We start from the raw sequence: 19,427 nt of genomic DNA on the forward strand, positions 1-19,427 counted from the left end.
GATTTGCTTGAGCGTGTACAGAGAAAAGGAACCAGATTGGTGAGAGGAATGGAGGGATCCTCTTACCAAATAGAGGCTTAAGTTCTGCAAATTGCAGCGGCTGGAGACTAGGCACCTGCAAGATGATCTGATTGAGGTGTATAAGGCCTTGAATGGGTTGAGCACGCTGAATTCTGATTGGATTCTTCCACTTTTTCAGATTATGAACCTAAGGGGACATAAATTCAAATGGAGGAAAGACAGCTGTAGAATAGATATGCAGAAATTTGCTTTTACCCAGTGGTTGGTTAATTGCTGGAACAAACTTCCATCTGTCATTGTGAAAGTTGATAGGTTAAATAAATTTAAGTAGGAATTCGACAAAATTTAGAGCGATGGTTGTGTGAATTTTTTTGTGCGTGATGGTGATGTTACGTAAGCTCATACGGCGCCTCTGTTGCCATGTGGGCAGGAGCAGCAGTGCGTAGCACATGCTTCTTGATTAGACTGGAGTTCGAGCCCGTGTCCACCAAATACGGAGGATGCGGGAAGGTCAGGGAATGACCACCACATATCCCCGGAGCAATATGGTCTTAGTTGCTAATGCTCCTATAAACCAAATAGCAATAAGCTCATACATCTGCTTTCTTGCATCACATGCCATGATTACTAATACTACTGTCTCATTGACATTCTGTTTCTGCTGCATACCTTTTCTACACATACTTCCACGGGCACTGTTCTTCTGAATTGGCTTCTGTAATTCTGCTCTTTCTTTCAAAACCATCCAAACATGTGCCGCCACCAGCCAACATCCATCTACTGTCCAACTTCAAACTCACAGAACCAGCTTTTCATCTTCTCATTTATTCATTCAACTGTCATTTTCTGGAGCAACTTTCCTTCATACATATTTTCTGAAAATTACATTCTACAGAAGTTCAAGTCTAATGTCAACAAATATCTTCTTTCGTCTTCTCAACCTCCAACCCATGCACGGTACTAAGCACTATAGGTTCTAATACCTCTCGTGTTTCATAAAAAGAAAAAAAAAAAAAAACTACCATCGGGGGTAAAGGAAAGGGTTTTTGGTTTTCTAATGGTGACTACGGTGGTCTCAGACAGATTTTATATTATTCTATACAGTGGGACCAACTGATGATGTTTAGGAAATTCTAAACAGGAAGCATTTACGGAATGCATCTCGGAAGGGTAGGCTTTTCATACTAACTAAGAAATACTCTTCAAGGTTTATTCCTAAATAGATGTCAGATGAACTAATGAGAACCTTGTCAGAGGAATAATATGCATCGGGTGCATACAAATTAACAGGCGACACAGAAGCCTATGGTAGACATATGCCAGTCTGTAATCAAGTCACAACGGAGGTTAGGCAAGTGAAGGCAGGTTACGAGAAATGTTTTGCAAGGGATGCAAAGTAAAACATCAAAGACTTCTTTACTTATATAAACTATAGAATGAAGGGGATTAATCAGATTGGTCTACTTGAAATTGATGGTTTGAGTGTTGATGATCCTACTCAGATAGCTGGATATGGAATGAGTATTTTGCATCTACATTCAGACATGAGAAATTCTGTGGGAAAGTGGAAACCATAGCTTATTAAACTGTAACAGGGAGCTAAATACTTTTGTAATAACTGAGAGCAAATTGGAGGAAAAATTGTTGAAGTTAAACCTAAGAAAATCAACTTTGGTGAATGGGATCTATGCAGTTATATTAAAGGAGGTAGCAAAGGAAGTAAGCAAACCCTTGGCTGTAATTAGTAGAGCATCCTTGGACTTAGGAGGTCCCCATGGAATGGCGATGTGCAAATGTATCCCCCAATTCACAAAGAGGGATCATGGTGACACCAGTAATTACAGGCCTGTTGGTTTATCCTCTGTTCTGGGCAAAATAATGGAGGCACTGGTTAAAGAAGCATTGCAGTCTTGTCTATATCATCCTGCAATGCTTCTTTAACCAGTGACTCCATTATTTTGCCCAGAACAACTTGTCTAACTAATTTGATTGGATACTGTGACATGGTCACAAAGGAACTGAATGCAAAGAATAATTTTGATAATATATACATGGATTTAACGAAGCTTTTGATACTGTGGAACATGGAAGACTGCTGTACAAGTTGGAGCAGTATGGCGTTAAGGGCAGGTTGCTACATTGAATAAAAGAATGGTTGAGTGGGAGAAGACAGAGAGTGGTAATCAATGTACACTGCTCTTCGTGGATTAATGTTATTAGTGGAGTCCCTCGGGATTCGGTTTTGGGCCCATTGTTGTTTTCTGTATTTATTAATTATTAATGATATTGATGAAGATATATTAGGCTTAATGTCCCAGTTTGTAGATAATACAAAGGTTGGCAGAGTTGTTAATGACAGTATGCTACTGCAACAGGATCTACAAAAGTTGGGCACATGTGCTTAGAAGTAGCAACTGAATTGTAACATTGACATATGCAGAGTACTAGATATGGGTAGAAGTAACCCCAGAGAAACAAATCAACTGTGTGGTATTACACTCAGGATAGTAGAGAATGAGAAAGATCCGGGGGTAATTGTGCAGTGAGATATGAAGTTCTGAAAGCATTGCAGACTGGTTGGTTGGGCAGATCACGGGATCTTGTCAATGATATACGGGAATCTTGCTAGCAGTGATAAGAAGGTGATTATCCCCTTGTATAAGGGAATGATCAGGCCACACCTTGAGTACTGCATAGAGGTCTGGAGGTCTCATTTTAGGAAGGATGTAGAGTTGCTAGAGTGAGCACAGAGAAGGGCAACAAGATTGGTGAGAGGAACAACGGCATGCTCTTACCAGGTTGAGTTCTGCAAATTGCAGAGTTTGGTGACTAGACACCTGCAAGGTGGTCTGATTGTGTTGGATAAGGTTTTGAATGGTTTGAGCAGGCTCAGTGCTGATGGGATTCTTCCTGTTGCTCAAAGGAAAGATAGTTATAGAATAGATGTGCATAAATTTGCCTTTAGGCAGTGGGTAGTTGATTGTTGGAACAAACTTCCATCTGTTGTTGTGGAAGTTGATAGTTTTAATAAATTGAAGGAAGAATTGGACAAAATTTTGATGTGAATTGATATGTGAAGTGGGAATTTTTCTTTTTTTCTTTTTTTTTTTTTTTTTGGCTGATGTTCTCAGGGGCTCACATCTGGTGAGTACAGGCTTGGCACACCCAGGTGCAACATAAGCCTCAGGCTTTCTTGCACCATATGGTTAATAATAATAATAATAATAACCTTGCTTCCTTGGTCTCTACTTTTGTTATTTGTTTGTTTTTTTTTTTTTTTTTAGGAGCATTAGCAACTAAGGCCATATTACGGTGGTCATTCCGTGACTTTTCCGCGTCCTCCGTATCTGGTGGTCACGGACTCGAACTGTGGTCTAATCAATAAGCGTGTGCTACGCACTGCTGCTCCTGCCCACCTAGCTTCGGAGGCAGCATGTCTCTACTGATGCTATTGCTAATTCAGTGCAGATGTAATGGAATCTTCTGAAATTTGTAGTGATGAAGAATGGGAACCTACTTGGTTGAACAAGAAGTTTCAGTGAAAGATGCTCATCAAGGATTAGAACTTGTACCTTGATTTTTTTCAAGCGCAGCCTAACTGCGAAAGTAAAATGACAGATATCTTGTACCTTCATAATTCTCTTTTAAAACATGCCCTACCATTGAAATAATTCTCCTGTTTGTAAATTTCATTACAAAGGTATGTAACCTATGTAATGAAATTTGCAATTTAATTGTAACCTTACTTCACTCTACAGTCAGTGCAAAATTTACAATCATAATTTTATTGTGTAATATTGTAGTACAAATTATTAATACAGCTATACTATATTTTATTAGTAGAATTTCATTAAATGTTCAAACTTTTACTTTTTTTGTTCCTGATTTTATGAACGATCGATATGACATCCTTAAGATACGATGACTATTTTTCTTTTTGTTTTGTGGGGTTGCTATATAGAGCTTTGACTGTATTTGTTAATTTCATATGCCTTTTTGTTGGCAATGCTCATTATTGTGGTACATAATTTTTTTAAAATAATGTATAGGGAAAAATAATAATAATAATTATTGTGAGATTTCTGTTGTTATATAAATATAAAATATCATGATAATCCCTACATTAGGAGTAGAGTTGTTGCAGAGCAATTCACAGATAAAGAAATAATAATTACCTGATTTTTATTAACCCAATTTTAATGAAATCTGAGGTGGTTTGCCAATATTTTGTAACAAAGCTAAGTATAAAATTTTGTGGAAATCCATCCATTATGAGTTGAGTTATTACTCGTAGACAGATGGGCAGATATGGTGAAGACAGTAGGTGTATTATGTGCATATGCTGACATACATAATGTACTGACACAGTAGCTATTTTATAGACATCCATCAGTTATTTTCTCAGTGTTTATTTTTTATTCAGTATTTTTTTTGTATGGAAACTTCATAGATATATGTTAAAACAAATTAATTATGGTTAACCGCTGTAGCATTACTCATCAGAATTATCTCTTAATGGGGAACTGAACATCCTCCAAGACATTTTAATTCTGAGACCACATGCACAAAGTTAAAAATAATTGTGTGAAATAGACAAATACATAATTTTGATATTCTGTTCCATCGACTTTATTTTTTTTATTTATTCAAATGTATTGTGCACACCACAATTTCTTTTAATGGAATGGGATAATTTTTTTAAAATAAAATTCAAATTGAAAATCCCCTTCAGAAATGTTTTTAAAAGGAACAAACAGGCTAGGGATGGGGAAAAACAGTTTGTTCTTCAAAGATAGTAACATCTTGAATGGGATCCTTTCAAATAGTTTAGGCTATATTTTAATTCTTTCCTATATATATATATATATATATATATATATATAAAAACAAAAACTTGTTTTACTGTGGTAGAACAAGCTTCTGTTTAAGCGTGGTCACGGGCTATCTAACGTTACCACGCAGTTCCATGCTTATGCTTGATTTCTATATGTAACATATTTATGTATTCATAGCAAAGAGACATGTGCAGTGTCGAAAGCTTCTGTAAGCATTGTATTTTACTTTATCAAAAGAAGCAAGCGCAGCGAGCAGGGGGCCCATGCCCCCTAGTTGTTATTATTATTGTTTTTATTAATTCCTGATATTATTTTTAGCCTATATTTTGGTCATTGGTATTCAAGTATCGCTTGGAGCTAGATCAAAATGAGGAAGCTTATGCGGCCATGATTAGAAATCCTGATTCTTCTGGGTATGAGATTATTTATTTATCGTTTAGTATTTTTCAAAATGTTTTCTTTATTCGTTTAAATACTGTACAGCAGAGGTCGGCAACCTGTGTGCCGGATCCAACCTGCCACCCTAAATCACCTGGCCTGTAGTCCCAAAAAAGAAATATCATATCCACCTGTCCCATGGTGGTCCTAAAAAGAATTACAGTTTGTAATTCTATTTCAGGCCTGATGTAATACCGCAATATTTTAATAAATTGTAATGATTTGAACTATGTTACGGGCCTGTACATAAATATACATATTTTTTTATAAGTCAAAAAAAAAAAAAAAAAAAATATCTAAAATAGAAATTATTATTTATTATTATTAGCCATACAGTGCAAGGAAGCCTGAGGCTTTTGCTGCACCAGCAAGGCACCTCCGTAGCCAGATGGGCAGGAGCAGCAGTGCGTAGCACACGCTTCTTGATTAGACCGGGGTTCGAGCCCTTGAGCACCAAATACGGAGGACGTGGAAAGGTCAGGAAATGACCATCGCATATCCCTGGAGAAATATAGCCTCAGTTGCTAATGCTCCTAGAAACCAAAAAAATAACAATCAACTGCACCAGCAAAAAAAAAAAAAAAAAGTTCTGAAGTAGAAGGGAATCATCAAGAAAGAGAAGAATGATGATATCCAGCTCAGGACCCTAGGTGTGCCAAGCCCATACTCACCAGATGTGAGCCCTTGGGTTTCAAATAAAGAAGCATTTAGATTTTTGATTTTAGGAGATTCTTGGAACAGTGTTGCTTTCATACATTTTTTTTTTATGATTGGCTTTGATCTTCTGTAGCTACCATTTTCTGTCTGTGCTGCAGTGGCTGACGCTACCGTGGTTTGTGTTGCATCTGTCACTTTTTAACTTGCCATCTCCTTTTCACCTGTGTTTTGGCCTTCTCTTTAATTTCGTCTGTCGCTCTGCTCATCTACTGCTGATCTTGCTACTTTGCACCTTAAATTTCTGAAAATATTTTTGAAGAAAATTTCTTTAAAAAATTTGATTCCTCGGAATTTGGTGAGTTTTGTCTGTCATACAGTGCATGTGTTTCTTGTATATAAATTTTGCCATTATTTTGTAACTAAACTGTGAGATGTTATCTTGTTCACTTTCAATTATAATAATTGTAGTGATAGTAAAGTTGGAATTTCTTTTTTTTTTCTTCAGCTAACCCGAATAGCAATAAAATGCAAGAAGGTGGATACTGAGTGCCGAGTATTCCAAGACACTTTGACAGAAAAACACTTTTTTACACAACACTTCTGCATGCCCATGTGCTAATTTGCTGTGAAAGTGTTACTGTGAACAAGGAGTTCAACATCAAGCGGCACTATGAGACAAAACATCTGAAATTCAGTGAATTTAATGGGCAAGCAGTGATGAATTTCATAAAGTTAAATTGAGCCTTGAAAAACAAAGGTTGGTATTCAAGAAACAAAGTGCAAAATCAGAAAGAAATACTCGTGCCAGCTACACAGTGTTGAAGTTGATAGCAGAAAATTTGAAGCCTTTCGCTGGCTGGGATTTTGTGAAAGAGAGTTTGATGACAGTTGTAGCCATTCTATGTCCTGAGAAAAGGACTATTTTCAAATGTCAGTTTCTCTGCAAGAACTGTTACAAGACGAATAGAAAAAATGTCAGGAGATATGAAAAATTGTTTAACAGACTACTGAAAAAATTTCCAATTCTTCTCAATAACCCTCAATGAGAGTAGAGATACCAAAGACACCACTCAGCTTGCAGTATTTGTATGTAGAGTAAATTCAATTTTTGACATTCTTGAAGTTTGTTCAATTGGTATCTATCAAGGGCAATACCACATGAGCAGACATCCTTGAAGCATTGCTGAAGTGTACTGCAAGCATGAAGCTGGATCTATCAGTATGTGTAACAACTGATGGAGCGCCTGCAACAGTTGGAGAAAAGAAAGGTGTTGTGGCTCTGCTTCAAAGACACATGGAAGGCCTTGGAATTAAACAACAAAGTCTGAAAAATGCAATGTCAGGAAGAGTATACTTTCTCTGGGGAGAATTAGTCTGAAAAATGCAATGTCAGGAAGAGTATACTTTCTCTGGGGAGAATCCTTGAAAGTAAAAAATGTAAATGCCTCAGAATTTCGTGATCCCAAATGTTGTTCACGTCTGGAATTTCTGGTGGATTTAACATTCCATTTAAACAACCCAAACTTGCAGCTTCAGGGAAGAAATCTGCTACATGAGATGTGTGGATACATCGTCATTGTCAAAACAAAATTATGACTGGGATGCCAGCTTGAAAAATAAACTGTGCTCATTTCCTTAAACTCCAGGAGACCAATCCAACAGATGCCAACATATTTGTGACTGTGATGCATGACTTGAGAACTGAGTTTTCTTCCTCGTTTTGCCGACATTCCTTCACACACACACACACACAGGCGATTTCAGGCTGTTTGCTACTCCGTTTTGATGTGGAAGTGGATACTGTAGAAAATGTTCAAATGGAACTTATTCAGATGCAGTGCAGTGATCTATTAAGATACAAATTTCATGCAGAGGGCGTATCTCCACTAGAGTTCTACAGGAAATATCTTTTTGAATCTGGGATATACACCAACTTGTTAGATCACCGGAAAAAATGGGATCGATGTTCGGTAGTACTTATGTGCGAGCAACTCTTCTCAAAAATGAAATACACGAAGAGCAAGTTAAGAACCCAATTGACTGATGTCCATTTAGATGACGTCCTGCATCTGGCCTCATCCAGCCTGTCGCCTAATATTGAGAGACTTTCGAGCATCAAACAGCATCAACTCTGACACTAATTGTTTGTCCTTAAGACATAATATTACTTAAATAAAATAAACATTATTCATAGTTTATGTTTTCTCATTATTGACTTCATTTATTAGCTGTGGACAGTGGCATATCCAGGTTTCATCGTTGGGGTGGTGACATGGCAACCAGGCTTTTCATTTGTTTTTTTTTTTTTTTTTTTTTAGAATGTCTCCTGCATTCTTTTTCTTTAATTTCAAATTTTTGGTTGGGGGCATATGCCCCTCTGCCCACCCCTGAATTCACTCCCGGTCCCTATGCAGAAGAAGATTGCCAACCCCTGCTGTACAGAATGGCCATTAATATGTGAGAAACATTTATTTTTAATAAATAACTTTAACTTACAATTAAATTACAATTTAATTGTAAGTTAAAGTGAGATGTCATAACATTTAACCTGTAGAAAAACTAGAGTTGGGCAAGTCATTCACTGTGCACCTACAAATATGATAAACTGTCACTCTACAGTAATTATACTTCTTAAAAATCACATTCTTCAAATACTCTTCTTTACAATTGAACTCTTTTCGCTGAACTACTACTATATTGTTCATTACTCTAGTTAATATGTTTACCACTATCAGAAATGGTTTCATTTTATTTTGGCTTTAAGAAAATCTTGTTAATTCTTGGCATTTCAGTAATCCCTAAAAAATCTAGTGCTGTCTAATCTGGAGATTGAGTTGAGCATGTAATGCTGAGTAGAGAAAATAACCTCTGTGTATACTGTGCTTTAAAAATTCCCTAACTTCCATTATACTTCTTAAAAGTCACATTCTTTAAATACAGTGAACCCTGCTTTATGATTGGTTAACTGTACGATCAAATCACTTTACAATGGACTATCCATAATGAAACACTGTTCACTACACGATATGTAGTAAGTGCTGGTCATTGTGATCACGTTTGTCAATTGAATTTCAATTCTATTAAACAGCAATTATAATATGCAAAAATAGGAGGAATGTTATCCACAAGCACAAATTTAACCTTTATTACCTTACCAATTAACAAAATTAAATGATACTTGAAAATTGGAAGAATATTTTCAGGTTAGCAAAATAAAAAACAAATTTTACACTTCCGTACATAGCTTAATTAATACTGTAATATATATATACTAAGTAAGTGATATTTCTGTTCACTGACTTTTTTTTTTTTTTTTTTTGGTTGTCAAATTTAAAACAACAAAAAGAGATAAGCAATCTCTAACAAAGAAGACAGTAGGCACAAATTGCAACTAACACGATATGTGCTAGTTGAGATGCAGAGTAACAAGTGTATGAAGCAAAAATAGGAATGAAGAGAAGATTCTGAAAATTTATTTGTTTTGTTTTATATCATTGAAGATTTCGTGGAAGGGGAAACATATTTCACCAAAATAACGTAAAAACCAACAGAATTCCAGCTATCGGTATTATCACAAATGCAATAAGATCGAGTTTACTACCCGTCTGAAAAAATATAATAGAATGCACTAACAGAAAAGCCTAATAAACCCGAAACTGCAAATTATTTTTATTGTTTTATGGTAGTGACCTCCAGAAATGTGCTTTAGAAAAGTATCGCACAGGCATTGAAATTTGATCCTTATAACCGAACATATTATAACTAGGAACTTGTACCGTATTTTAATGATTTGAATTAGCATTAGCATTAGTAGAGGCATATGATGCAAGAAAGCAAGCTTATGCAGCATCAGCCAAAAAAAAAAAAAAAAAAAAAAAAAAACACCACCTTCCACTTCACCCCTCCGATCGTTCAAAATACCTGTCCAGCTGTGCCTTAAATTTATTTAGGCTATCAACCTCCACAACAAGGGATGGAAGTCTGTTCCACCAACCAACTACCCGCTGGCTAAAGGCAAATTTCTGCACATCTATCCTACATCTGTCTTTCCTCAATTTGAATTTATACCCTCTCAGGTGATTATTCTGAGCAAGAGGCAGTATCCCATCAGCATTGAGCATGCTCAAACCATTCAAGGCTTTGTACACCTCTTTCAGATCACCTTGCCGGTGCCTAGTCTCCAGACACTGTAATTTGCAAAACTTAAGCCTTTCTTTGTAAGAGCAACCCTTTGTTCTGTTCAATAACCTTGTTGCCCTTCTCTGTACTCGTTCCAGCAGCTCTACATCCTTCTTGAAATGAGGCCTCCAGACCTGTATACAGTACTCAAGGTGTGGCCTGACCATTGCCTTATACAAGGGAATAATCACCTCCTATTCCTGCTAGAAAAATTCCTGTATATCATTGATAAGACACTATGAGCTACTCTTGCAGCCAGTCTGCACTGCTCAGTGAACTTCATATCTGCCTGCGCAATTACCCCCAAGTCCTTTTCATTCTCTACCACTATCAGGTACCACAGAGTTGATACGTTACTCTGCGGTTGCTGTTTCCTATATGTAGTACTTTACATTTATCAATGTTAAACTTCATTTGTCACCTCTCAGCCCATCTGCTCAACCTTTCCAGATCCTGTTGCAGCAGCATAGCGTCAGAAGCGTCCTTAACAACATTGCCAACCTTTGTATCGTCTGCAAACTTGGACATTAAGCTTGATATACCATCATCAATATTATTTATAAATACAGAAAACAACAATGGACCCAACACTGAAACCTGAGGGACTCCGCTAATAACATTAGTCCGTGATGAGCAGTGCCCATTAATTACCACTCTCTGTCTTCTGCCACTCAACCATCCCTTTATCCATAGCAACAATTTGCTATCAATGCCACACTGCTCCAATTTGTGCAGCAGTCTTCCGTGTGCAACAGTATCAAAAGCCTTTCTAAGATCCAAATATATAATATCAAAGTCATTCCCTGCATCCAATTCTTTTGTGACTACATCATAGTATCCAATCAAATTGGTCAGGCAAGACCTTCCCTTAACAAAACCATGCTGTGTCTGAGCTTTAACTGAATTCTTGTCAAGATGATCCTGCAGTGCTTCCATTAATTTTCCTGGAACAGAAGTTAAACTCACAGGTCTATAATTACTTGTGTCAGCCTTTGATCCTCCTTTGTGAATTGGGGTTACATTTGCACATCTCCAGTCTGTGGGTACCTCCTCTGCTCTTATAATTATGGCTAATGGATTGCTTACTTCCTTTGCTGCCTCCTTTAATATAACTGGATAGATCCCATCCACCCCAGGTGCCTTTCTTGTATTTATCTTCGACAATGTCTCCTCCACTTTACTCTCAATTATTACAAGATCATCTAGCTCACTGCCAGTGTTTACTTCATCTATGGCATTCCCCTTCCTGAATAACTCCTCATGTGTGAATGTAGATGCAAAATATTGATTTAGTTTGTTAGCTACCTGAGCAGGATCATGAACAGTTGAACCATCGATATCAAGTGGACCAATCTGATTCATCCCCTTCCTTGTAGAGTTTACATAAGTAAAGAACTCCTTGCTGTTTTTCTTTGCATCCCTTGCCAAAGATTTCTCATAATCTGCCTTTGCCTGCCTGACCTCCTTTATAACTTGGTTAAAGATCAACTTATATCTATCATAGGCTTCTGTGTCACATGTTAATTTATATGTATCCCACGCATTTTTCTTTTCTGCCATGTGTCTCATTAGTTCATCTGACATCCATTTAGGCCTGAACCTTGAACAATATTTTTTAGTTGGTATGTAAAGCCTAGTAGCTTCCAAGATAAGTTCTTTGAATGCTTCCCATTTTGAGTTTGCTGTTGGTAACATCATCAGTTGGTCCCACTGTATAGAATTTAAATACTGTCTCAGACCATCGTAGTCGCCTTTACGAAAGCAATAAATCTTCCCTTTACCCCTAATGGTAGTTACCTCTTTGAGTAAATCCCACTTCAGCACACTGTGATCACTGCCACCTAGTGTATCTGCAGATTCTTAATGCATGAAGAATCACTACTGATAATCAGATCAAGAGTATTACTCCCTCTAGTTGCCTCCCGAATATGCTGGTGTAGAAAACAATCATCCAATAAATCCACAAAAGCCTTGCTAGTGTGTGAGTGACCAACCCACAAATTCCAGTCAATATCTGGGAAATTAAAATCCCCCATTATAAGACTCTCTGATTTACTGGCCCATTCTATTTCCCTGTACATTATCTTATTATACTCATCAGAGTCATTAGGCCTATAGCACACTCCTACTCTCAATTTTGATCTCCAATGCTTATGTCACACCAAACTGACTCGACACTGCACTGTCCAGCGATGTCGACTGGCTTCACTTCCTTGGATTTTATGTGTTTCTTAACTAATAGCATAACCCCTCCTCCCTTCCTAACCTGTCTATCCTTTCTATGGACACTGTACTCCCCAAATTCCAGTTCTGCATTACTTATATCTGTGTGACACCACATCTCTGATATCCCAACAATATCCACTTTTGATGCTTTGAGCAATACCTCAAATTCATCAAATTTATTTACCAAACTCCTAGCATTGGTGTACATGCAAGTATACATGCACCTGTTCTTTTTCTTAGCTACTCTAACACAACCCATGTGTTTACTTGTACCCGAATGACTCCCAGCAGTCTCTGAAATATCCTGCATCTTATTTTCCAGGCTGCTGCTCATTCCAATAGAAGCAGTGCAAGAATCACTTTCACCTCTGCCAGTGGCTACTGTTAATCTATTAGTCCTTGTATCCCCTGCCTCGATAGCACTGCCTCGATAGCATCAGCACTAACACTGCCTAGATAGCATCACCAAACATTCTTGCACCCTTTCTATTTAAGTGTATCCCATCCCTGTAGAAGCACTCTCTCCTGTTAACAAGTACAGACCAGGCTGAAAAAAATTCTACCCCTTGAGCCTTGCCCAATCTTTCCAGTGCCGAATTGATCGACAGGGCTCTCATCATATACTCCCTCCTATCGTGTCTGGGCAGAATTACACACACTTTCAAATTCAACCCTAATTCACGGCTTTTTTTCAACAGTGACCTGTACTCGTTAAGTAATTCCGCCGGTCTCCTACTCTTAATATCATTAGTGCCAACGTGTACAACTATATCACCTTTTGTGCCCGTAAAAGATGATATCCGCTCTACAACGTGATAAACCTTTGCCCCTGACAGTCATACCCTGGTCCTGTTCCACCTATCCTTTTTCAAAGCATGTTTCCCGTTTCCCTGACAATAGAGTCACCAACAACTACTAGTTCCTTTGGGACCAGCACATTCTGCCTTGGGGGTTGCCACTGTGTTGCGTGATGCCCAAGTGCAAGCTCTGACGTTGGTGTGGGCAGCTGAGAGCTTGATGGGCCCCTCACTTTTAATCCTTTGAGGGCATCTACCCTGTCCTTCAAGCTCTCATATAGGCCCATAACAACGCTGAGTTGTCGCCCGATTTCCTTACACTCCTTGCATCGTGCACATACAAAGACAACCCCCATGGCAGTAACATGTCCCGTACCTGACTGCTCCACAAACATCAAGCAAATAGTGCATTTTAAAAGGCTGTGATTCAGAGGGCAACTGCCCCCCTCAGTTCTCCCCTGAGCCACAGCACTCCCATTAGCTTGAGCCTTTTGCTTTGCTGCTCTGGTCTGAGTCATGATTTCGATTTAATTTCAATAAAATTTAAATTTCAGTACAAAATTAAAACCATAAACTTGTATCCCAACACAGTTATAATGCTATATTTATGTTTCAGTATCGAGTGTTATCTGTGAAATCCCTTTATGTAACTTCCATATAAAGTTAAGTATTAATTATTTATTTTTGCTAATTATTTATGTTACGTAATTAAGTCATTATATGTATATAGTTAAAAGTACAATTTAATTGACAATAAAGTTCAACAAGATTCATAGATTTGCTGATTAATTGACAATATTATATTATGTACTATACTATACCAAGCTTATGCTATCTAGTTCGAGATATTTTGTATCGTGTAACAATGGCGGCAATTTATGAACGGTAAATCTACGGTATAAATATCGATTAACTTCCAAATCTCGCTGTCTCAATTCAGAATAAATTAAGGATCCTGACTAGCTACTTACAGAAAATAATTTGATATAACAATTGGTTAATAAATCGGCTATATATGGTGAAAAAAAAAAAAAAAAAAAAAAAATCCCTCTCGTTCAACGGAGCTGCAACTTGTAACACGTGGATTTGATACCCTTACCGATACTAAGTAATACCTACAAAATCTCTATCTAAGTTAAACTTTAAACTAAGTATCATAACTAGGAATATAAAGCTATTCTAGAAAATAAGTTAATATGCCAATTTGAGCTAATAAAACAGAAAATAAATCAGAAAAAACTTCTCTGTTCCTGGAGCGGCAATAAGCAACGTCCGCACAGGCTACTCTCGTTCTCAAACTCTCAAACAGACATAACTATGTCTGTCTATAACCGAACATATTATAACTATGAACGTGTAGTGCATTTTAATGATTTGAATTGGTTTGTTGCAATTTTATTCTATAAAGTGTCTGATTCTACTAACCAGTGATCATGTTAACGTGCGCCTACTTATTTCACTTTATGATAGTGGCTTACGGTTGTCTCCAACCAGACCATGTTGTCCTTCCTTCCAGCATTTTTAAATGTGTTGGCCGCGTGTTTTCTTTTTGCATCCTTTAGTTGAAGTGATTTTTTGCATTGTGCTTATTTTACATAAATTTACTAAATACTGTATTCAATATTCTATATAAAACTAATACAATTTCCATTATGAAAATCACTTTTTAAAGAGATAAATAGTTTAGTTATATATCGAAAATTTCAACTTCCGAATTACCAAAAAAACATGTTATTGGGTTCACATTATGATATTTTCACAATACAACGGTGTCTCTGGAATGGATTAGTATCGTAAAATGGAGGTCCATTGTTTCTTTTCTTTACAGTTGAACTCCTTGACTTGTGGGCGTATTGCACCATTTTGTTTACACTACATTCTGGCTATGTTTCCATTAATTCAGAAATTAAAGTATATATTATCTATAGTATATGCCGATAATATTCAGAATTTACTATCACATTCACATTATTCTCATAAAAAAAAATACTGCTCCATGGTGCAGTCAGCAGAACTGGCAGACCATAATTTTCTTAGAATGCAAGCTCAGTATATTTTCTTTATAATTTCATTTACCCAAGAGTTAAGTTATTTTTGTTTACACCACCAATAGCATCAAAATGATCTTTATTTTTAGCACACAGTTAATGAAATTGTCCTCTTTTTGTTATTTGTTATGAAAGCAGAAGCAAAGATTATAATGTGTTTTTAAATCAAATTGTTCAACTTTCTGAAAAAGTTAAATTTTGTATGGCTGTAGACAAAGTTCTACATAGCACTTGTTTTTCTTTGCAAATTTCAGTTGAAGAGCAACAGGTAATTAGAATCTTAGAATTTTTATCCAATTGGTGCAGCTATAGCATTATTCCTTGTGTACTTATTAGAACTTTTTAAAATAGCAAGAACTTCTCAAAAATGAGAGAATAGTGTTACAAGTTTATGTTACCGTTCATAAACAGCCGCCATTGTTACGTGAAAATTAATCAGTAAAATCTATTAATCTTGTCGAACTTCATTGGCAATTAAATTGTACTTTTAACTATACATATAACCACTTAGGTTACGGAACATAAATAATTAGTAAAAATAAATAATTAATACATAACTTGATACGGAAGTTATATAAAGGGATTTCGTAGATAACACTCGTTACTGAAACGCGATACAGCATATCCGGAATTCGATAGCATTAGCTTTGTATAGTATAGTGCATAATATAATATTGTCAATTAATCAGTAGATCTATTAATCTTGTTAAACTTCATTGTCAATTAAATTGTACTTTTAACTATATATATATAACGACTTAGAGTACAAACGTAACAAATAATTAATACATACTTGATACGGAAGTTATATAAAGGAAACTCGTAGATAACACTCGATACTGAAAAATAAATATAGCGTTATAACTGTGTTAAGATACAAGTTTAAGGTTTTAATTTTGTTCTGAAATTGTAATTTTATTGACATTTAAATCGAAATCATGACTCTGACCAGAGCAGCAAAGCAAAAGGCTCAAGCTAATGGGAGTGCTGTGACTCAGGGGAGTACTGAGGGGGGCAGTTGCCCTCTGAATCACAGCCTTTTAAGATGCACTGTTTGCTTGATGTTTGCGGAGCAATCGGGTATGGGACATGATACTGCCGTGGGGGATGTCTTTGTGTGTGTGCACGATGCAAGGAGTGCAAGGAAATTAGGCGACAACTCGGCGTTGTTATGGGCCTATATGAGACCTTGAAGGACAGGGTGGATGCCCTCGAAGGAAATAAATTGAGGGGCCCATCAAGCTCTCAGCTGCCCACATCAACGCCAGAGCTTGCACTTGGTCATCTTGCAACACAGAGGCAGCCCCCAAGGCAGAATGCGCTGGTCCCACAGGAACTAGTAGTTGTTGGTGACTCTATTGTCAGGGAAACGGGGAACATGCTTTGTAAAAAGGATAGGTGGAACAGGACCAGGGTATGTCTGCCAGGGGCAAAGGTTGATGACGTTGTAGAGCAGATACCATCTTTTAAGGGCACAAAAGGTGATATAGTTGTACACGTTGGCACTAATGATATTAAGAGTAGGAGACCAGCGGAATTACTTAACAAGTACAGGTCACTGTTGAAAAAAAGCCGTGAAGTAGGGTTGAATTTGAAAGTGTCTGCAATTCTGCCCAGACACGATAGGAGGGAGTATATGATGAGAGCCTTGTCGATCAATTCGGCCCTGGAAAGATTGTGCAAGGCTCAAGGGGTAGAATTTTTTTCAGCCTGGAATGTACTTGTTAACAGGAGAGATTGCTTCTACAGGGATGGGATACACTTAAATAGAAAGGGTGCAAGAATATTTGCTGATGCTATCGAGGCAGTGTTAGGTGGGTCGGAAAACTGCTCACTTGGGGGGAGACAAAGACTAATAGATTAACAGTAGCCACTGGCAGAGGTGAAAGAGATTCTTGCACTGCTTCTATTGGAATGAGCAGAAGCCTGGAAAACAAGATGCAGGATATTTCAGTGACTTATGGAAGTCATTGCGGTACAAGTAAACACATGGGTTGTGTTAGGGTAGCTAAGAATAGAAACAGGTGCATGTATACTTGCGTGTACACCAATGCTAGGAGTTTAGTAAATAAATTTGATGAATTTGAGGTATTGCTCAAAACATCAAAGGCAGATATTGTTGGGATATCAGAGACGTGGTGTCACACAGATATAAGGAATACAGAACTGGAATTTGGGGAGTACAATGTGTATAGAAAGGATAGACAGGACAGGAGGGGAGGAGGGGTTATGCTATTAGTTAAAAAACACATAAAAACCAAGGAAGTGAAGCCAGTCGACATCGCTGGACAGTGCAGTGTTGAGTCAGTTTGGTGTGACATAAGCTTAGGTAAATCAAAATTGAGAGTAGGAGTGTGCTATAGGCCTAATGACTCTGATGAGTATAATAAGATAATGTACAGGGAAATAGAATGGGCCAGTAAATCAGAGAGTCTTATAATGGGGGATTTTAATTTCCCAGATATTGACTGGAATTTGTGGGTTGGTCACTCACACACTAGCAAGGCTTTTGTGGATTTATTGGATGATTGTTTTCTACACCAGCATATTCAGGAGGCAACTAGAGGGAGTAATACTCTTGATCTGATTATTAGTAGTGATTCTTCATGCATTAGGAATCTGCAGATAAAGGAACCACTGGGTGGCAGTGATCACAGTGTGCTGAAGTGGGATTTACTCAAGGAGGTAACTACCATCAGAGGTAAAGGGAAGGGTTTTTGCTTTCGTAAAGGCGACTATGATGGTCTGAGACAGTATTTAAATTCTATACAGTGGGACCAACTGATGATGTTGCCAACAGCAAATTCAAAATGGGAAGCATTCAAGGAACTAATCTTGGAAGCTACCAGGCTTTACATACCAACCAAGAAATATTGTTCAAGGTTCAGGCCTAAATGGTTGTCAGATGAACTAATGAGACATATGGCAGAGAAGAAAAATGCATGGGATACATACAAATTAATGGGTGACATGGAAGCCTATGATAGATATAAGTTGGTCTGTAACCAAGTCACAAAGGAGATTAGGCAGGCAAAGGCAGATTATGAGAAATCCTTGGCAAAGGATGCAAAGAAAAACAGAAAAGAGTTCTTTACCCATTTAAACTCAAGAAGGAAAGGGATGAATCAGATTGGTCCACTGGATGTTGATGGTTCAACAGTTGAGGATCCAGCTCAGGTGGCTAACAAACTAAACGAGTATTTTGCATCTACATTCACACATGAGGAGTTATTCAGGAAGGGGAATGTCGTAGGTGAAGTAAACATTGGCAGTGAGCTAGATTATTTTCTAATAACTGAGAGGAAAGTGGAGGAGAAATTGTTGAGGATAAACATAAAAAAGGCACCCGGGGTGGATGGGACCTATCCAGTTATATTAAAGGAGGCAGCAAAGGAAGTAAGCAAACCCCTAGCCATAATTATGAGAGCTTCTTTGGACTCAGGGGAGGTACCCATGGACTGGAGATGTGCAAATGTAACCCCAATTCACAAAGGAGGATCAAAGGTTGACACAAGTAATTATAGACCTGTTAGTTTAACTTCGGTTCCAGGAAAATTAATGGAGGCAATGGTTAAAGAAGCACTGCAGGATCATTTGGACAAGAATTCAGTTATAGCTCAGACACAGCATGGTTTTGTTAAGGGCAGGTCTTGTCTGACCAATTTGATTGGATACTATGATGTAGTCACAAAAGAACTGGATGCAGGGAATAACTTTGATATTATATATTTGGATCTTAGAAAGGCTTTTGATACTGTTGCGCATGGAAGACTGCTGCACAAATTGGAGAAGTGTGGCATTGGAGGCAAATTGCTGCTATGGATAAAGGGATGGTTGAGTGGCAGAAGACAGAGAGTGGTAATCAATGGACACTGCTCAACGTGGACTAATGTTATTAGTGGAGTTCCTCAGGGTTCAGTGTTGGGTCCATTGTTGTTTTCTGTATTTTTAAATGATATTGATGATGGTGTATCAGGCTTAATGTCCAAGTTTGCAGACGATACCAAGGTTGGCAGGGTTGTTAAGGACACTACTGATGCTATGCTGCTGCAACAGGATCTGGAAAGGTTGAGCAGATGGGCTGAGAGGTGGCAAATGAAGTTTAACATTGACAAATGTAAAGTACTACATATGGGAAACAGTAACCCCAGATCAACGTATCAACTCTGTGGTACTACGCTGACAGTGGTAGAGAATGAAAAGGACCTGGGGGTAATTGTGCAGGC

General features: G+C 37.6%; 1 protein-coding gene across 1 annotated transcript in view; it reads left to right on the plus strand.

Moving 5' to 3' along the window:
• Nup160 (nuclear pore complex protein Nup160) overlaps positions 1 to 19,427 on the plus strand; it is a 507,399-nt gene that overhangs the window by 365,659 nt on the left and 122,313 nt on the right. The window contains exon 24 of the mRNA XM_090382015.1: positions 5,175 to 5,269. Within this exon, the coding sequence (XP_090238141.1) occupies positions 5,175 to 5,269 (95 nt within the window). The remainder of the gene's footprint in view (positions 1 to 5,174; positions 5,270 to 19,427) is intronic.

This window comes from Mastigoproctus giganteus, chromosome 9 (genome assembly GCF_048544385.1).
Source record: "Mastigoproctus giganteus isolate SK-2022 chromosome 9, ASM4854438v1, whole genome shotgun sequence".
Taxonomy (NCBI): domain Eukaryota; kingdom Metazoa; phylum Arthropoda; class Arachnida; order Uropygi; family Thelyphonidae; genus Mastigoproctus; species Mastigoproctus giganteus.